The 20,917-nt window shown below is 37.0% G+C and overlaps 1 protein-coding gene across 5 annotated transcripts in view; it reads left to right on the forward strand.

Moving 5' to 3' along the window:
* The window catches only part of ACSL5 (acyl-CoA synthetase long chain family member 5), a 630,479-nt gene that overhangs the window by 317,016 nt on the left and 292,546 nt on the right, over positions 1–20,917 (forward strand). For all 5 annotated transcript variants that reach the window (XM_044055842.1, XM_044055844.1, XM_044055845.1 and 2 more), the window contains exon 7: positions 13,840–14,018. In XM_044055842.1, coding sequence (XP_043911777.1) covers positions 13,840–14,018 — 179 coding nt within the window. The remainder of the gene's footprint in view (positions 1–13,839; positions 14,019–20,917) is intronic.

Raw genomic sequence — 20,917 nt, forward strand, 5'->3', positions numbered from 1 at the left:
TTCCTTTTTTTTTTTTAATAGAGCATGTGTTGATGGACTGCAGGTGCTATACAAGGTCTCTGTGATACTGCACATCACTGTTCCAGTTTAGACCAGTTTGAAGATGGTAATAACCAGCAACAATATCCATAAAGTGATTCACTAAGCCACTAATATGAAATGAAATCTGACAAACCTTGAATCCAACTAAGTGTTTACAGATCCCCAGATATACTGTTTTATAATCAGAAACCCAAAAATTTGAAAATCCAAGTCCAAGAAAAGATGCAAACTCCACAGTGGCACCATATCAGGATGAAGTGATAATCACTTATATAACCACAGGATTAAACTCCTGTGCTAATAAAAGATGTGACATAAACCTTGAGGCTTAGAAACCATAAACTGTAAGCAGTAAAAAAAATTGTAAAGCTGGAACCCAGTTTACTTTACCTTCCAGCACTGAGAGAAATGCAGACAGAGCAAGGTACTTAATACAGCAATCATATCTAGCAAAGACAGCAGTATCAGATAATGCAGATGTCAGGGGGATTACAAAAGGCAGAGCTCTACAATTACAGAAATAATAAGCAGTCAGCCAAATGAAGTATCAGGTGATGGCTTTCAATTGCAATTGTAGCCCAGTGAAAAATAAATGGGGACAGAAATCATTGCAACCAATCCAAAACCAGTAAATGTATTAGCATCTTACAAGGCAACAATCCAGAAATGTGTGGCTATGAATATACAGAAATTATTCATATTAGATCACATAAGAAAAGACAAGTTAAGTACTGGATTTTTTTTCTGTGACTTTAACAAGTTGGTTAATATATGCCATAGTAAAAAGTTAGTGGAATTACAATTGAGTGGTTTGGTGAGTAACAATAGTTAGAGCCCTACAGCCAGGACAATATTTACCCAGAGGTTCATAGCAAATGCTGCCAGCTTTAAAATATAATGGTCACTAAGGGAGCTACTGATGGTCACAGTGCAAGAAAAGTGTACTTTTTTTAAATTTGTTACACAGCATTGTGATGCAGAGGTCATGAGGATGAAGTAAAAAAACAAAAGGGAGGATATGATAACATCGCATCATCTAAAACAAAGCGGCTTGATCAAATATAAAGAAATGCTCTGAAAAACAAATAATACATCATTACATCTTACTACAGGGAAAGTAACCCATAATAATCCTATCAAATAACCTCAAAGTAAGGAAGCAATGTGAGAGTAGGTACGTTCACAAGTAGTCAGTAGGCATGTACTCTGGGGGAAACCATTAAGGAACCTAGCCCAAATTCCCCATTGCTCCGAAGCACGGCCTGGTGAAGTGACTTGCTCATGGTTAAATAAGAAGCAAATGAAGGCTGAGGGACTCAAACCTAGTATTATATGGAGTAGTTCATTAACAGCTGAGAACCTTAGTCCTCTGTGCTATTTGCCAGTGTAACCAGTTGATGCTTAGGATTTTCTGGCTATGTACTGTGTTCTTCTGTGCTGCATTTGCACTGAGAAATTGCACCTTTCTTCTAAATGGAACCCAGTAAACGTAATGCGTGAGAAAAACACCAGCACTCACTAGTGAACATAACACGTGTGGAGTGAATTAAAATCAAACAGACCAACAACGCAGTTAATAAACCAATGTTACAACCAAATAGTCTCACACCTGGGATTCTGGCATTGTGCTCACGTCTCCAAATTTTGAAATCCAGTGTGCTTGCACACATTGCTGATTTCTGTGCATTTTGCTGAATTCAATTAAATGTAAAAAAATATATAGAGAGTTACTGTGTCAGAATAGTGAATATTTTCATATGCTTTTGAACTTGTAACCATAGCTAAGAAACTGTCTGCAGGCTTGCTTTTCATATTTTCACTGGGGGGCACACGGCTTGGGCACAGATGTTCTTTTGTGAGTCTGGGCTAAAATCAGTGCTCATTTCAACATGAAAAAAATGATTCACTCAGGGACATGTGAATGAGTTGATTTGCTATGAAAGTGCCATATGCTATCACAACTGGCCCATTGTTTTTTCACACTTTTACCTTATTTTCACTTAGCAAGCCAAGCAGTTCAGCATGAATTAAGTTTCAAATAAGTAGCTAGATTGGGAGTTGGAGGTGTTTTCTGTAAAAACTGTAAAACATTTCTTACTTTTATCTGCACTTATGTACTGGTAAAAATGTACATTACTGTATACTTTTCAAATACCAAATGGATTGTGTATGGCAGACCACAGCAGATATGTCGGATGCTGCATTTATCATCCCATTATGGAAGACTATAACAGACACCTTCAATGATTCGTTTAACTGCTCGCCATTATTTTTAGCCAAACTGTCACGTTATCCTAAAAATAAAAGCTTTTGACATAAAGCAAACAATTTGCTCCTAAAAACAGATTTTCTGATGTATCACAGTTGAACACTATAGAAATTCATATTTTTCTTTACCTCCTCAGCAGATGTGCTAGGCATTGTAAAAGTCTTTTCAGTTTGCTCCTAGATAATGCACTTTTTATTCTACTGTGCAACAGTTAGGATTAGCAGATGAGAACATGAGCACAAGCACCTACATTGTGAATTGGACATGTTCAGCATTTCCTCTGCTGCAGTAGCATTTAGGCTATATATGGGTTGTGTCTTGTCTACTACACAATAACTAATCAGCTTTCAAAAGCTCTGGCTCCCTCCTACACTTTCACTCTGACACTGCTAATTGGTCGGCTCTAAGGAGGGAAAATCAGCTGAGTGGAAAAGTTTCAATACTGTCTTGCCACCTTGTGGAGAAGCACCTTAGAGCTCCTTTCTGACAGTTAAATTACCTTTGGGGGGAACCCTTCTCCACAAATAAATATTTATTTTTAATGTGTTTAAAAAAAAAAATATATATATATATATGTGTGTGTGTGTGTGTGTGTGTGTAAAAATGTACTTTTTACTTTTAACGTGTGTATATGTTATGCTCTCTTTAAGAAACCCAGAATTTCTTAACTACTATCTGGGTCCTCTCTGGGACCACTGTTTTTAGCTGTGTATTGTGTGGGTCTTATCTGATGCAGAAATGCATTGATTTTGCAAACACTTTAATTTTTTTGTAAAACTTTAAATGTGGGTCAGTGTTAAATTTGAGCAGGGATAAAGACTCAACATGAAGTGTACTTGTGTTCATTCAATGACAACTTCCTTGCCATACAATCTTATTTATAAGGAGTTTCTGAAAGGATTTTAGTGTACTGTTTTGCATATTTACAGGGTATGTAGTGCTTGTGTTAATGCTGTGGCAACTTACCTGTTGTCTTTTTTTTCTCTCACATTAATTCTACTGCTAAAGGGTTCTAATAGGATTTTAGTGTACTTTTTGAGCTTTTATAGAAATGTAGTGCTTGTGTTCACTCTGAGACAGCTTACCTGCCATTTATTTCTGTCAGGTAAATTGTGTTTCTAAATGGTTTCTGACAGGGTTTTAATGTATTGATTGTACATTACTGTGTTTGGGGGACTTTCCTCTTTAGGGGTAAGTGTGCTGGTTGAGTAGACTTTTAACCACCTGCATTTTTCTGACAGATTCATTCCAGCAATTCTAGCAGCATCATACCTTTCATCATTTCTTGTATTTTTTTCTGTCCCTCAGCATATACCAATAGAAAGTCTGATCACTTTTATGATACATTAGTGGCCGAACATTTTTCTGTTGTATATGCTCGATTTACAACATGCACACTGGTTGAACTGTCCAATAAGCATGCGTATTTTTGAATAGTAAAGAGCAGTAATTGTATAATTTACATTAATGCAGTTTTTGCATAATAATTAGACTCCTGCTCCAGCTACCAAAACAACTTTTAAATGTACTCTGTGATAACATATTGACGCACAACCATGCCTTTTAAACTGAAGGCAGTACTTTAAAACACCATTTCTGTTTCGAAATTGTCCTTCTATCTTTTTGGGGGAAAAAATGGATTTTGGAAAAATGTAAGTCTGAGGCATCTTGTCTATTTGAGGATCCTGAATGTAATACTCAAGTTTTCTTCTTATCAGTGTGGCCTGCAGTACAAGGCCTTATACTTTTATTTATTTTCTGAGCTCCTAATTGGAACAGAATTTGTTTAACTGCATTAAGCCTGGAAAGTCAGGCTGGACATATGCTCGTCTGCAGAAGTCCCAAGAGTTATTATTGTGTTATATCTGATGGTCTGGTTTAACTGCAACTTATCTGTGGATTTTAAATGACAGCTTGCTTACTTTATATGCACAGTACTTATGGTTAATTTGTTCTGCTTCATGTTGCTGTCTCTGTATATCTAGGAAATGACATCTTTTCTTTTATGCTTTGCAGTTTTACAACTAGCAAGAACAAGTTTTGTAACTTGCTGGCATGGTGCTGTTTAGCGTACTACTGTTGGCAGAGGCTGATAAAAAAGCAGATTGTTCAGTGGTGCTTTGACTAAGTCAAACACCGTCTCCTATGGTTTGTTGCATCTGTGCATTACACTGTTTCCGGTCAGATTACTTAACATGGAAGTAGGTTTGATAATGCCAGCAGCCCTCTTCTTTACCCTTCCTTAATGTTTAGAAGCAAATACACTATGACATTCTTGAGTTCCTGGACCCCTGCCCTGCTGGCTTCAATATTCAATATTAGTAATGTCTTGAAGGTCATCTGATGAATACCTATGAGGCTGCTACGCACCACACAACACATATAATTTAGCTTCACATCAGAGCTGTACTGACTTCTTGATTACAGTTTGCACAGACTTTTTGGTATTTGAGTTCAGTAACAATCTAGCTTGCATTTCTTGAAAGTACTAACTGAAATGCATTGCTACAGCACTGATCTTGAAGTAAAACTGAATTGGGATTGCTTTGCTCATTGGCAGTGTCCCCCTCCATTCCTAGTTTCACATGGTACTATTTTGTGTTGTATTGTTGTACTCCGATGTATCTGGACACCCATACAAGGTATTCACTCTTGTGTGCTTATCCTTTCTAAACAAAATGGCTGTGTGGATAATCTTTTTTTACTGACAAATTTTAACTTCTGCTTTTTCTACTTATTCATCCTCCTGAATCAAACCCCCTATGCCCATGTTCATGCCTGAGTATGAGTTTCACTGTTATTTTTTTTGATTATTTGCTTTTCCTTCTTTTCCTTGGTCTAACTTCATTACAATAATTCTATATTACATTATATTTGCTTGATGACAGAAAGAAACAATTAGCCTGTCTAGTCTGCCCTTTAAATACACCTACTCTGCCTTCCCTCCATTCCTCTGCACCCACCCAATCACACCTACCTCATACCTTCTTCAACTCCTTTGTGGATTCCTTTCTCTGAACACATTATGAAACTGCAAATCTTACGTAATCAGGATTCAAAACATCATGACCAAAATATCTAAACATGGTCACACAATGTCTCATGAAAACATAGGTTCATATGTGTTACTAGGTTAATGATCACAGTGGCCTTTTAAGCCTAGACATGCATCCCAAATCTCTGACAAGGTCTCATACCCTTGATAAGTGTAAGCAGGGGCTTGGGAGATGAAACATTTACAAGCTAGGGCCTGAGAGATGAACCATTTACAAGTTGCCTGTGACCATTAGATATATAGCTACCAAACCAGGGATGAATTTCCTGTTACCTATCCAATTGTCCAGGTGGGTTAGAGAGGAACTCTGCTTCACATGGATGGGGAGGCTGTTCCAGAGATTGGATAATCTCTGGGATACATACCTGTCTCTTCAGCAGGTCCTATTTACATCATAGCCAATGTTAAAGTCTTTAGAATGGGTAATTCTGGTGCTGTTTGTTTTGTGGATATACAGGAAGTCCATCAGAGTGGAGGCTGACAATGCCCTATACGCCAGGCATAGATCTCCCCTCAATAGCCAGCAGGAGACACAATACAGGGATATGGCCTTGAGGTGTTCTGAAAAGGACATGTTACTTTTGCCCTGTATTCTTGCATCATGCAGAGGTCCCCATTATTTTTACAGGGGCTATACTCTTCCACCACACTCCCAGCCTCAAAAATTAATTGTCGCGGTCACCTAAACTCAACAAAAAAGGAAATGTTATAAAATAAATTCCATATTCCAAGTGAATTGACTATGGAGATACCTTAGAGATATTTTAGCAAACAACTGTAAGAAAGTAACAGTAAACACCAGTGGTTCTAATAATGAAAAACCCTCACCTAAAATGATGACACTATGAATTAAGACAAAGCATTATGCAACAAAATATAGTGTTCGTCTCTCTCCTTCATCCATTCTGAGTAGTCCACTCCATGGATTTACAGCCTTCACTGGGAAGAACTGCTTTCACAGATCAAGAAAATTGTTAGTTCCTACAGTTTGTAGCCTATGTCCCCTTCAGCTGTAGCCTGTGCACCTCCGTCACCTTGCCTTTCCTTCTTAGGGTGACTCCTTCATATGTCCATGGCATGACCTTTGTACCCTTATTACGTCCCCTTGTTTCTTCTGCTTCCCAGTGAGAAGGACTTCAGCTCCTCTAGCTTTTGATAATATACCCCCCCCCCTTCATGCTGAATGCCTTTGTTCTGATGGGTTTCATCAGGAATCCTTGCAACAGCCTAATCTCAATTTCATTGCATGATCTCTAGAACTGTACCAGGTACTAAGAGTGTGGCCCGAACAGATCCCAGTATTATCACTTTGCTTTTTGGAGTCTGTCTCCTCAGAATACACCTCAACAATCTCCTCATTGCTGCCATTTCCCTGCCCCTGTGTGTTCCTGATTTTCCAGTCCACATGTGATCTTTTTCCAGCTCTATCGCAATAAATTTCCCTCCCACCTGATAAACTTCACAACAAGGATGTTGCTTTTCAAGTGTAATTGTGTTCACTAATCACCAATGCTATGTTTCTACTCACTATTAGTCCTGTCAAGTCCTTCCTTTGTCTCATTCAATTATCTGCTGCTACACTTAATCTCAGTACCGTCAGTGAAAAAGCTGATTCCTGTTAACTCCTAAGTTGTTCCCTCAGTTTACTTAAGGTGCACCAGTTAGTTAATAGTCTGCCTTGTACTAATTAACTGCAATCCCTGCTGTTAAATCTATAGTCGTACTGTAGGTCTTCGCTCATGTAGAACTTTCCTCACATAAAACTGTAACTGGTTTTAATGTAGTACTCATTTACTGAGTACTGTACAATTCTAATAACTTATCTAGTACTTTCACAAAAACACGGAACAGAATTCTTCTCATTTTATTGCAATATGGTGCTATAGTTTATGCTAGCCTACCTCTCTAATCTACCTTGCAATGCATATATGTTCCAGAAAATAGATGTACAAGCTATGAGTATGTCCTTACATTACCTAATTTACTACATTTAAATGTGATGAAATGTACTGCTGTTACCAAACTAAAACTGTGATGCATTTTCCGAATTACTACTAAACCCTTTCCAATGAAATACAGTGCCTATTACCTAGAACACAGCTGCGTCAACATTTATTTTGCAAAATGAAGTGTTTTTACTCATTTTTCTTCCTTCTTACTAGACTCCTTTTTATTGATGTCCTACAAAAAATATTTACCCTCTTTTCCCCACCTTTACAGCTTCATTCTCTGTTATGCCTCTGCTTTGCTTCCAGCTTTATTACTTCCTGATTCTATGCTGCTCATTTTATGCTATTTACTTTCTCATTTTCAGCAACCTAACCCTCCTCTATTCCATCTTCTATACCCTGGTATTCATCCAACATCCCTTCATTCATTCCTTTAGAGGCACTGGATTTTTTTCAGCAAATTTGCATGTTCTGCTTTCTCATCAAAGCATCCTAGTAACTGAATTCAGCAATTGTACAACCATATCTTCTGAAGAGCTTCACATTTTAATATCCCTTTTAATTCAAAACTCCAGCTTTCTCTGTTTATGAATTCCAGTGATATTAGTGTTAAATCCTCCATGGCTTAGCCTAAGGCTCTTTTATAAATTTATCCTCATGTACTAAGCTACACCAGCACAGCTTTGCATAGTCCTGTTTGTAGTTTAAAAAATGAACAAGCATAGGAATCTGTCTAGTTCCAAACTCACCACCACGAGTGTTGAGGAAAAAATAAAAAACGGAGAAACTAGTGGTTTTAAAATGTCATTGATGAGCTCAGTCACAATAATTCCCAAAAATCATGATAACCAGGTAGCAATGTTGGGGCCAACAGTAATCTGGTTAAGGAAAACACAGCTACACAGACACCGATAGCGTATTAATCTTTAATAACCGCTTTCGTCGAGAGACTTCTTCAGAATACGTACTTTGCATCTTCCTACACAAGAAACTGAAGTGGCCCTTAGCAGTAGAGTTTTAATACTTCTCATTATTAACATGGTCTTCATCCCAAGTACCCATAAACTTCAGATCTTGGTTAACAATATCTGTAGATTTATATAGCTTCTGCTACAAAACATGGCAACCAAATCACTCATTGGCTCAGTTCTTCAAACTTACAAACTTAATACCCCAAAAGCAACCCATTGTATAAACAATATATATATATATATATATATATATATATATATATATATATATATATATAAGCTTCCAAATTAGTACTTTTTTGCATGGGCAAGTCATACCTGTACCCCAACACACAGCCTCAGTACTTATATCCAAATCCATAGTAACAAAATACTAGAGAAGTAAGAAACTCCCCAGGACTGTGCACAGTGGTCTGAGGGGCTGACTTGTTCTAACACAAGTAAGCAAGTGATTTAAGAGATTTTTAACCATAGTGTCCCAGGAGAAGCCATTAACATTTCAAGGCCCCTTAAAAATGAACCCTAACTGATCATCTAGATCACATTAGCTGAAAGAGACACACTAATGACTAACTCATGAACTGATGCCCTTAGACGGCTGCTCCTTACTGCATGCTCTTCATTATTCACTACTGACCCATTCTTTCCATCTATATGGAGCCATCTTCCATCTCCCCATCTCCTCACTTTCCCACTATCTCCTTTCCTTAACCCCTATATCCAAAAATGGACACAGAACCTGGAACTTCATGCAAACATGTTTTTTATACCATTCCAAAGTTTGCAGCCAACTCAAAATAGCTCCCTTAGAACAGATTAAAATGGAATTTCCCAGGAGCTATTATCAAAAGCTTTAGATGTACAGTAGAAGTCTGTCCAGAAACCAGAACATGTTTGGCTTTTGGTTGCAATAACAAAATCAACTCATGAGGTATAACCATTGAATCCAACAACTAAATGAATAATTCCTGTGACTGCATATTCCCAAGTTTAGTCTGTCTGAAAAAGCTATTAATAAAACCAAAGTAACAAACTTGACAGTACCTAGGTAAGGTGTAAATAAAAAACATTAATAAAACTGAAAAAGAAAAACATGCTGTGCTGCACATCACTATGAATTTATTCAACAGAAAGCTTAGCACTTTTTGCCTATATAAAAAATGATCACAGACTTCATCAGAACAGTACAACAAAAGTTCAGATCAATTTAAAAGTTTTGAATCTCATACATACCTGCATAAAGAACGTAAAAAACCGCCAATCATGAACCCCACTTCATGAATACATTGAAATAATGAGGCTACCGTAAATCATATTGACGTTCAGTAATACATATTTATTTATTTATTTATTTATTTATTTATTTTATCTTACATTTAATTACTGGGAAAGACCGACTGGACACAAGTCCTTTTTCAGCAGAGGCCTGGGGAGAAAAGTTCCACATTTAGTAAACATAACATGTACATTATGATAGTAATAAAATATTTCATCCTACACACAATTTTGAACAAATTTAGAGATGCATATAAGATACATCTAAATTTCAATAAAATCTAATGTAATGATTCACTAGTTTTATAAAACCTAAGCCAGAAGAATAAATATTAATCATGATACACATAGTAAAGAATAAAAATGTAATAAATATAATCCAGTTCCCAGGGCTCAATGATAATTTGTTCATTTCTATTGTACTAAAATTAACGGCTACAAAATTATAAAGGTTCAGGTAAATATTATTTCAGGGTAAACTTATGTTTATGATTTTATAGATATGCTTACACACATATTTTTTAAAATAGATTATAGTTATTACATTTTTATTTTTTAGTATATATATATATATATATATATATATATATATATATATATATATAAATATATTGTGATTTATATTCATTTTTTGACTTAGGTTTTATAAAACTGCTGAAGCATTACATTAAATTTTATTGAAATTTATATAAATTACTGAACCACAATATCATTTATAGTATTGTCATTATTCCAATGTACATTGATTATTCATGAAGTGTGGTTTATGGTTGGTGTATTTTATGTTCTTTACATATGTATTTTAGAGCTCAAAACTTTTGAATTTATCTGTTTTGTATAAACAAAAGCACTAAACTTGCTGTTGAATATGTTTTATGGTGACTTGCAGTATGGCATGTTTTTTTTTTTAGTTTTATTAGTGCGTTTTTATTTACATGCTGCCCAAGTATGGTCAGTTTGTAACTTTGGATTCAAGAATTGCAATGAGCCAACTGAAATAACTTCCTCTTTCAAATGCTAAAGCATCCATTTTGACCAGTCCCTGAACATTCACTTGTACTTTGAAAAACAAAATAGCAACAAAATTAGCTATTTACCTTCTGGACTAGAAGACTTTAAAATTTTCCCTACTCACAAGAAAAACACATTGGAGTTTCACAACATGAATATTGTTTACCCCCATTAGCCATTCCAATAAAAGCTAAAGATCTACAAATTATTTCTAACACTGTCATTTCATAACCCTTCTGTCTACAATATGAACGTCATTCCCGTCAATAAAAAAGGAAAATGGTTTCCAGTTAACCTTTTAAAGTTAGAATCCTTACCCCACCTACCACCCCCCTTATCAGACAAACTAGCAACTAGAAGACAGTCTGACAGCCTTAGGGATCAAATACACTTAGTCCAACATTGCAAACTTCCAAAGCAAAGCTACACCGTACTGAACATATCTTTTTTTCTTCTCAAAGCAAGACCATGGGAATTGCTACCCCCCTTAAGAGTTAGCCTCTTATTTCAGATTCTTTTCCTACATTAAAATAATATCTCCACAAAGAAGTCTAATGTAAATGCTTCTATGCAGATCAAATTATTTATGGCTTTTTAACAGATTACCACATAACTTTTTACTGTTGGCAGTAAAGGGGGTAAACTATTTTGCTAAGAAAGAACAGTATGAAAGAAACACTTCTTGCCCTGTTTCACCTTTTTGTTTGTTTCCCTTTCAGCTCAACAACTTATAACTTTATGTACATTTTTATATCTACTAGTATTTTCTTTAATGGTAGTTTTGATATACTTTGTGATACTTAATTCCTGTAAATATGTTGTTTAGAAATTTATAAATTACTTCTAAGGTCTGTTCATACTGCGGTGGTGGTGCTGCGGTAGCGTTATCGCCTCACAGTACGACGTTGTCCTGTTCGATTCTCAGCTAGAGCGTCTTCTGTGTGGCGACATGCGTGAATGGGTGTACCTTCGTTGAAGGTTGTGTGTCAGAGCTGGCAACTCGGCACATAAAAATCTACTGCCAATCATTAGCGGACCGGAGTTCCGCTGTGGCGACCCCTAACCGGGAAAAGCCGAAAGACACAACAACAACTTCTAAGGTCTGTTCATCTATTTTCCTAGCCAAACTTGAAATGGGATCATATGCGTTTGTGCTCTACCCTGTTCAAAATATTCAAATAAACTGATAAATGTCCCTTTTGTTCTACAACCTCCAGAAATGCACACAGTATCCTAGGTATGGACTGACTGGGAGTCTATAGATTGAAAGCATTTCCTCTTTGTTTCTGTAGTGTACCCCCCCCCCCAGATATATCCCATAATTTTCTTCATTGAAACTACTGTATTTTTGCTCCTGGTGCTCGAATTTAGGTATGACTAATACCTGTGTATCTCTTTCCTTCTTTGTGTCATTGATTCCTTCACCAGCTGACAATTCACCCAAGGATTACTGGATGGTGAAGTACTTTGCATTTTTTTTGCAATGAACCTGAAGCGCTGTGTTTCTGCACGTTATATTTTTCCAAGTCCTTCACTCTTTCCATCATCTTCCAATATTGCATCTGTCCTGTTTATTACTGAACTGACTAATCCTGCTCTCTATTCTTCAGACCTGTTGGCAGCAAACACTCATAAAAGTACTGGAGCAAGAACAGAACCTCAGCAGTGAATGTTCAAGTCCTAGCAAATCTTAAAGAAAAATGTTTTATTTACACTATTTTACAACTTTATACACTGCACCCATACTCCTGACATTGGAGTTGTATACTAAACAACTGCTGCCCTTAGCTTAAAAACACTTTTAGCACTTAAATTGTTATTGATGCCTCATTCTGCCACCTTATTTTCCAACATGTTATCTGTGTTTCTTCCTCTTATTTCTTATTGAGTCAAAGTTGTAGATAGAGGGAGCAAAATAGAAGACTACTCTGGGTGAAACCTGTTAGGGGGTGTGATCAGAACTATAAAACAGGAGCAGATCGCACCCTGCAAGTCAATGGTGTGATCGCTGCTGTTGGGCAAATCAGTGATAACTCTGATTGTTTCTTGTAAATGCAAACAGTAACAGTAATCATGTAAGTAGCTGCAGTTGAGATTATGACTACTAAAATGAAAGACTATCTGCAGTATGTAGGTGTGAGAAATTGCAGCAAGGAGCATTTTTTTTTCTCTCCATCTCTAGCTGAGGAGGGAGTGCCAAATGGGGAACTGCTCAGGGCAGCAACTGATTTAGCTCTACATTAAATACTGTCTGTCTTAAACAATTTTAACTTTTTAAGTTGATACATATTACTGAATGCCAATTTACAGTGTTTGTGTCAGCTTTCTGTCTAACAGCATTAGTGTGCTCATACACTCTATGAGAGCTTATGGGATAGTTTACCTATGTAAAATGCATCACAGCTGTCACGTGACAATATACAACACTTGTTTAGCATTAAAATCATAGCGTCTTTGAGAAAAAAAAAGTCTTGTTCATTTGTTGGAATGAAATGCATAACTCAGTCTGGATGTATCTGCAATACCTGCAGAATCCACAGGGAAAGGTACCCCTTTCTCGGTACATCTTTCCGTTCATTGTCTTCCAGCAAGGATTTCAAGTACATACGTTTTCTATAAACAAACAGGTTAGTGAACCTGCCAATTTTTACATTTCAGGTTATCCCTTATCCTCATCAAGATTTCCTTAGCAACTTTTCTAAAATCATTTTCAAGCTATAACTTGATTTAAAAATTCTGTCTGTACCTTTATTGGGGTTGTTTAATTCATTGGTATTTGTAGTTTATAAAACTGGTCTGTCTTTACAATATCTACATGTTATGACATCAAATGTAGCCTTCATTTTGATTGCATCTTAATGCTTTTCTACAAAAAGCTTCTCTGTCTCTTACACAAGATTGTACTGAAACTACATTTAGAATGTGTGTTCTTCAGTTGCTGGAGTCTGCATATATTTCTAATTAAAACATATGTAGTGCTAATACTTTCCTCGCAGTTTGTCCATTGTATAGATGGAGAATGGTTGTTTATTTGTTACCAGTCATGTGTCTTCTCTGTCATTTACTACTTAATTATATTTCATGTATTTAGGAGTAGGTATTCATCACTGTAGTAAAACACTAGTTCTATAAGATGTACACCATATCAAAAGAATGAAGTAGTCTGCAAGAGTGTAACAAATATCACACAGGTGATGGTCACTTACTACTTCATAATACTTAGAAAAACAAAGGAGTCTAATCGTTTTGTTTTTTTTACCTTTGCAGCTGAGATTTTCACTGTTATTTGTGACAAGGCTGACAAGGCTATAACACTACTTAAGAACTGTGAGAACAAACTAACTCCAGGACTTAAAACAATAATTCTTATGGATTCATTTGAGAATGAGTTAAAGGAAAGAGGAGCTAAGTGTGGTGTGGAAATCGTGTCAATGCAAGAAGTGGAGGTAAGACATTCCTTATTCCGATGTGTCTGATTTAAGTCTCCTAACTAGGCTGTGCTGACCTGACAAAGCAGTCTCCTCACAATGTAGTTAATTCTGTCATACGAGGTATGATCAGAGCGTCTTATCACTGATACCAATGAATTTCAGATGCCTTCTGTAATACAAATTTATGTTTTCACAACTAACAACATCTAGTTATATAGTAATAGTTCTGGAATCATTTTGGAAAATGGAAGCTAGTGAGGATAACTGCCTGACAGTATAGCAGAAAGAGTTAAGATTATGAGCTGCTGCAATCTTCTAGTCCTGGGTTTGATTCCCACTTGAATACTGTGCAATTCTGGGCAGGTTAACCATACCAGTGCACATAACACTGCCTCCACCCCCCCCCCCGCCCCCAGTCACACCTGACAATAGCACTTGCGCATACTGGATATTATCCAGTCATCAAGAAATGAATAGTCTGCCGCAAGCAAAGAGATCAACAAGTCACATTGAATTAAATGGTTCTTTACTGGTAATGGTTGATGAGATGTTATTAATTGCTATAAGAACTGGCAGTTTTAAAATGTACAGTGCATAGCACAAAATGTTAACAACTTCAAATTGCTTTATTTATTTGTTTATTTTACATTTGTTGACCGGGTTTGTCTGATTGAGCTGATAGCCCTTTCTTTTTCAGCAGAGGCCCAGGGAGAAAAGCTCCTCAAGTTTACAATAAAAGTAATAAAAAATAATAATAATGTTTCAATTGTGACAATACAAACATAAAAGTACAGAGTTTAAATTGCTTTTATCATAAGTTATGTGTATAAAAACAAATGCACAGTTTGAATAGCTTAGCTAAGGAAGTTACACTTAGTAAGGATAATACAAGTAATATGTAAATAAGTATAAATTTAAGATTGAGTGACAAGTAATTACTTAGATAAGGTGGCTAAGAGAGATGACAGATAAACAGAAATTGAACCAGAAAGGGCAGGTAGTAGACTGTCCTAGGAAAGGAAGACAGATTATGGAGGGTAGAGGTTGCAATCAATTTTGTTCTTAGGTTTATAGATTTGTACTAGGTCTTGGTCTGAGCTTTGGAGAGTGCTAGAAGGAGTGTAAAAAGTGATTAGAGGAGATAGGTTGGGACAGTATGATGGTTGATACAATACAGAGTAGATAATCTGAAGCTGAGACAGGAGAAGCTGGTAGGGTATATCTAGCCAGTTTAAGTTTTTTAGAGAGAGACGGTGATGAGATCTATAGTTTAGGTTTGCAGCAAGTCTGGCCACTTTGTTATAGGTAGTTTCTAACTTAGGAGAGACAATCTGAGGTTTGTGAGGATTTGAGAGCTCTACAATAGGCTTGGTAGCAGATAAGCATGAGAGAGGGATACTTTTGCTTTGTTAGTAAAGAAATTTTTATTTCTGTATAAGAGGCCACGTTTTTAAAGGGTTTTCTTAACGCAATTATTTACATGCAATTCAAATTTCAGGGGGTCATCTATTATGACACCTAGAAGTCTTGTGTTGGTTTCAACTACAATAGGTGTGTTATTAAGAGAATGCATAGAAAAGGTGGATTTAAGGTGATTTCGGTTTTTTGAAGAAAAGATAAGAGTTTAGTGTTTTTAGGATTCAGAATAAGCTGGTTGTTAGAGAGCCAGGTTTCAACTGAGTTAAAGGATGTCTGAGTAACAGAAGTAAGATCAGACAGAGTGTCTGCAATCGTGATAACTGTAGAGTCATCAGCATATTGTACAAGGGATGACTGAGGGCAGGAGGTATAGAGTAGATTTCTAAAGATATTGAAAAGTAATAGACCAAGAATAGATCCTTGGGGAACATCCATTTTAACAGGAAGGGGGGAGCAGAGAGCCATTTTACTGATTGTAGTCGGTCAGTAAGATAGCTAGAAAACCAGGCAACTGTAGTGGTGGAGAAGTTAAAGTTAGTTTGTTCAGAAGAAGGGTGTATGAGACTGTATCAAATGCTTTAGAGAGATCTAGGAATAAGCAAGAGATAGGTTTATTGTTATCTCTGGCCAGAGAAATGGTGTTGATGAGGGATAATAGGGAGGTAGTAGTAGTGCGTTGTTTTGAACAAAAGCTGTGTTGTGTGGGGATGAGCAGATTTTCATGACTTGCTTGTGTATGCATTTTTCTAATATTTTTTTAGAGAGGTGAGAGGGTAGCTATAGGTCTGAAATTTGAGATTTCAGTAGAGTTACCTCCTTTATATATGGGTAGAGTATAGAATTCATTCTATATAGAGGGAACTTTTGATTCAGAGAGGGAACGGTTAATCAGAATACATACAAGAATAGCAAGAGAGTCTGCTGCTACCTGAAGGAAGCAGGGAGGTATGTTATCTGTGGATGTAGAGTAGGGTTTTAGTTTGCAGAGTAGAGATTTAATGTATAAGTTTAAGAGAAAAATATGTTAGTAGAATTTACAGTAGGAGAGGGGTCTGGGGGATTTAAAGTGCTAGTAGAAGAGGAATCTGAACATAACATCTTCCTAATGGATTCAATGAAGTATGAGTTGAATATGGCTGTGGTTTCTTGTGGTATACTTTTTGGGCAGGGATTAGGAGATGAGGGGTTGCCAGAATGCAGTATTTGCTTTATTAAGTGCCGAAATATTTTGGGATTTGATCTTTGTGAAGTAGATGGGTTATAATAGACGTCTTTTTGTCTTTATTGATATGTTTTTTTTTTGTTTGTTTGTTTTTTTTGTCAGGTTTCTAAGCTCTTTATATTTTTGTAAGTGTATGCAAAGCTTATTTTTTACCCATGGTTTCCACATCCTATCTCTGGTTTCATCAAGTTAGCCTGCTTGATGCCAAAGTAGTTAAAAAATAACTGGAATATATTTCTAGGATTTAAAGAATGGTAGTTTATTGAAAGAAATGTTTGTTTACCCAGAGAGAGATAATGAAGCTTATTTTCAGAGGAGAATGTCACATGACACAGTTGGGTATCGCTAACATGAATAACGAGGTTCTGGAATTCCTGCTAAAGAAACTGTATACAATGCAGTGCTATAGCATTTGCCACAGTGTTGTAAAATGTACTCTGGTAGCATTAACGTGAAAAATAATGACTGGGTGTGTTTGATTCAATTATTTCATGTCATGACTTGGTAAATTACTTTAAGCCAAAGTCTTCTTTAAAAGAGGAATCCAAAGAGAAGAATGCCACAGAACATACACACAGCTCAAACAGAGGGACAATTTTAAACACTTGAGAGCTATATCTTTGAGCAGGAACTATGGCAGCAAGTGAAAATCCAAATAGATATGGAAAGACAGGGAGTTGTTTTAAGACCTTCATAGACTGTTCCCTATCCTTTAACCACCACATAGTAACAATAAGAAGGAAATCCATCTATCTGTGCCAAATAATAACTGTCTCATCCAGGTCAAAAGAAGTTATTACTGTACACTCTGTTCTGATCAGATCAATTTTCAAATGTAGTGCCCCTTTTAGTATGTAGTTATGCAAATAAATCACACAGCTAGAAAGACCAAGGACTTTCCTAACTGAAAAGATCTCCAGACTAAAGAACTTCATCAACCAGGACAAGCTTTAAGCTTTATCCCTAGAATCTGTCGTGCAGTCGTTTATGTCTACCGTTCCATGCTGTTAAAGACCCGACCCTCTTTGATCTCCTGCAGCTTCACAAACTAAATGGCTACACAAACACTTGAACTAAAGATTTGTATTGTCATCAACAAATAAGATATGTTGAAGGGGTATTGCTTTTACTCCATGTCCGGAATAATCTTCCATTACAAACAAATGAGAGTGTTTTCCTTCATTTCTTTAAAGTAAATGTTGATAATTAGATAGATGCCAGTAACACCATCCTGAGCATAATTTGTTATACCCTCCTGGAGCAGGAGCTGCTCTTTGAGAGTAGGTATGGCAGGGTGATTATTGCCTGTGGGCTGACTCTGCTTTATAAACTCAGGTCTAGGAAAGAGTATGCAGATGTTTCCCAGGCATTATACAGAGGTCAGGTTCAAACCCACAGACCCTTGAGCTAGAAGACAGGGACTCTAAGCGGCTTACCTCCAAGCCACAGAGTTAGAAACTCTATTAGACTGTGAAAGGTCAGCTAAACTTTATTTTGTATATAAATTTATAAACTAGGTCCTTAATCATCTGAAAAATCAAACTGGCTTGGCAGTAGCTTAACATGTTAAGTCATGACTGAGTAATGTCTGGCTGTGATACTTCACAAAAAGCACACTGATATAACTGAAGATCAAACACTGAAGGTACTAATTGAGTTTAAAGCTTATGAGACACAGGTGTTAAATGTTTTGATATTGTCCTTGCAAATATTTCTCCTGAGTGTACCACCTAAATGTGCCACCCCTCTGCTCACCCCCTCCAATGAAATCTGATTATTTCATCGCAATCTTCTCTATGAAAATCTGTTTTGTTGCCCCTAATAACCTCTCTACATTCAGGGGTTATTCCAAAACCAAATGTTTACTATTTACTAATCTTATATTAATCACAAACAGTATAACTCTGCCCAACAAACCTTGTAACTGAGGCTGCTGCCTACCCCCTTGAATTTTAATCCCTCTTGGGTAGATATATGAGGCATCAGTACCACTCCAATATAAGCAAAATAGAAAGTTTAGAACTAAACCTATATGGTGCAACTACCCCATCAACAAGCGCTATAATAACAAGAAAAAGTTTCTGGCCATCACTAAAAGATGTCCACTTCATCTTTATAAAACTCATATAAATAAGTCTTTCAGAAGCACTACTAGGAAATGTAAGGCCAACTTAGGACTGCAGCTAATTCAAAAGACAACCATAAGAACTTCTTCAGCTATATTAGGAAGCATACAAGTAACCTACAATTCTACACTGAACTTGTTTCTAGTGGTCCTTCCTTCTCTGACCCCAAGAACATTGCTAATATTCTTGCAGACAAATTCTCTTTCAACTTCACGTCACTTCATCCAGCAGCCCCCCTCCCCATTCATAATAACAGCCTCTTGAGATCAGTTTGAACCAAGACCTTTTGTAACTTTCTAAAATTAAAGACACTACCTGCATTGGTTCTGACAACATTCCTGAAGATCACCTAATATGTATAAAATCCACTTAGCAGATGTCCTCTAACATCCATTCACCCTGAGTCTTCCTACTACCTATGACCATGAAGAGTGCAGAATGGCAATCGTGGTGCCCTTGTATAAAGGAAATTCTTTTAGTGACCTTGTGAATTACAAGCCTTTTAGTCTCACTCATTATTTGCAAGCCTTTGAAACATATTATAGCTGAACTAATAAACAGTGATACAGGTGATCATCTACAGTTTGGTTATCTAAAAGGCACATCATGCCTGCTTATTCTAGTTCAGTTCTTTGAAACAGTTACTGAGGCCATGGATAAGTGGCAGACAGTCAGACCAGCTTATATGAACCTTGCTTGGGCCTTTGATACTATCCCCATGCCGGGATTACTGACAAACTCTCCCAACTTGACATTAACCCATTCATAGTTTACTGGAGTGGCAATTAGCTGTCTAACAGAACACATATCCTAAAGACCAGGAGTATTTAGCTCCTCCAGTGGCATAAAGGGACAAAGCCCTGACTATGGCCCAACTGACCCAGGTTCAGTTAGTTGTTCAGGTGACTAATAGACCAGCAAGGGAGGAATGGGCAATTATGTGAGTGCTCCTTGCAGTGATCCCTGGAGGAGGCTGAAGAAGTCATGTTGTGGCATTATTTTCCAAAGAAGGGAAAGGGTGGTGGGCATGGCTGAGCTGCTGTGAAGCTGAAGCAATGTACTGCCTGCCCCCATTGCACATCTGCCCCTCAAAAGCAGCTGCAAAAGGCTGCAATGGTGGGGAACAACAAGGTAGACCTAAAAGTACCCCCCCCGGGCTGATTGTGGTACCAAGATGCCCAGGACACCTTAGGTTCTGGGTTAGTCTAGGAGGCATAAAGAACCTGGCAGACTGGCTTGGATGTTGGGAACTGGGTAGGAAGCTTTTAGGATAACACACAGGACCAAAAGGTGCTCAAAAAAAAAAAAAAAACTAAAAGATCACAGATATTTGCTCTAGACAGAAAAATGTCACTAGTGGTGTCCCATAAGGTTCTGCCATGGGTCCCCTTCTCTAAGGTATATACTTCTGAGACATAAAAGCCAATGTTAATTGACTATAGTTAACCAGGTTTATGGATATTGCAAACAGAAGGTGGTTATTAAACCATTCTGATACTTAGATTCTCCAGCATGGGTTAGACCAAACAAATGCTTGGTGTATTAATCACAGGTTTAGCCTCAACACCAAAAATCTAGCATCACTGCTGCTTACCGTATAAATAACATTCCATTTAAATTTCACAGACATAAGGCACTTGGGTATGAACATTGATAACAGACTCTCCTTTGATCATCACATCTATGTGTTTTGAGAAAATTCTTTAACCTTGCACAGCTTTTCCTTTGCAGTACCTTCTTAATGTCTAAAGAAGTTATAGTTCCACTTTATTCATCCATTATTATGTCCATCATTGAATCTAATGCACCCTTTGGCTTGTACCTCATGAAATACCTAAACCAGCTTGAGAGACCTCAGTGTTTCCCTACCAAAAATATCTTAAGTTTCAGTACCCTTACCTACGCTCTGACGGAATAAAAGCTCTATCATTCTGCTTAGAGTCATTCAGACGTTTGAGGGGTGATATCGACTTAGCTTCCTGTGCTGTTAATGACCCAGCACTCTTCTGAGTTCCTCCACCTAAACAGAAAAGGTGGTAAAGCAAATGTCTTTTCTAAAGAGCTAAATCCACATTATCATATTAACAACACAAGATGATATGACAAATAGATTACCTAAAGTATCCCCCCTTTCTGATATAGGCTGC

The sequence above is a fragment of the Protopterus annectens genome, chromosome 14.part0 (assembly GCF_019279795.1).
Source record: "Protopterus annectens isolate FY-2018-M chromosome 14.part0, PAN1.0, whole genome shotgun sequence".
Lineage (NCBI taxonomy): Eukaryota > Metazoa > Chordata > Ceratodontiformes > Protopteridae > Protopterus > Protopterus annectens.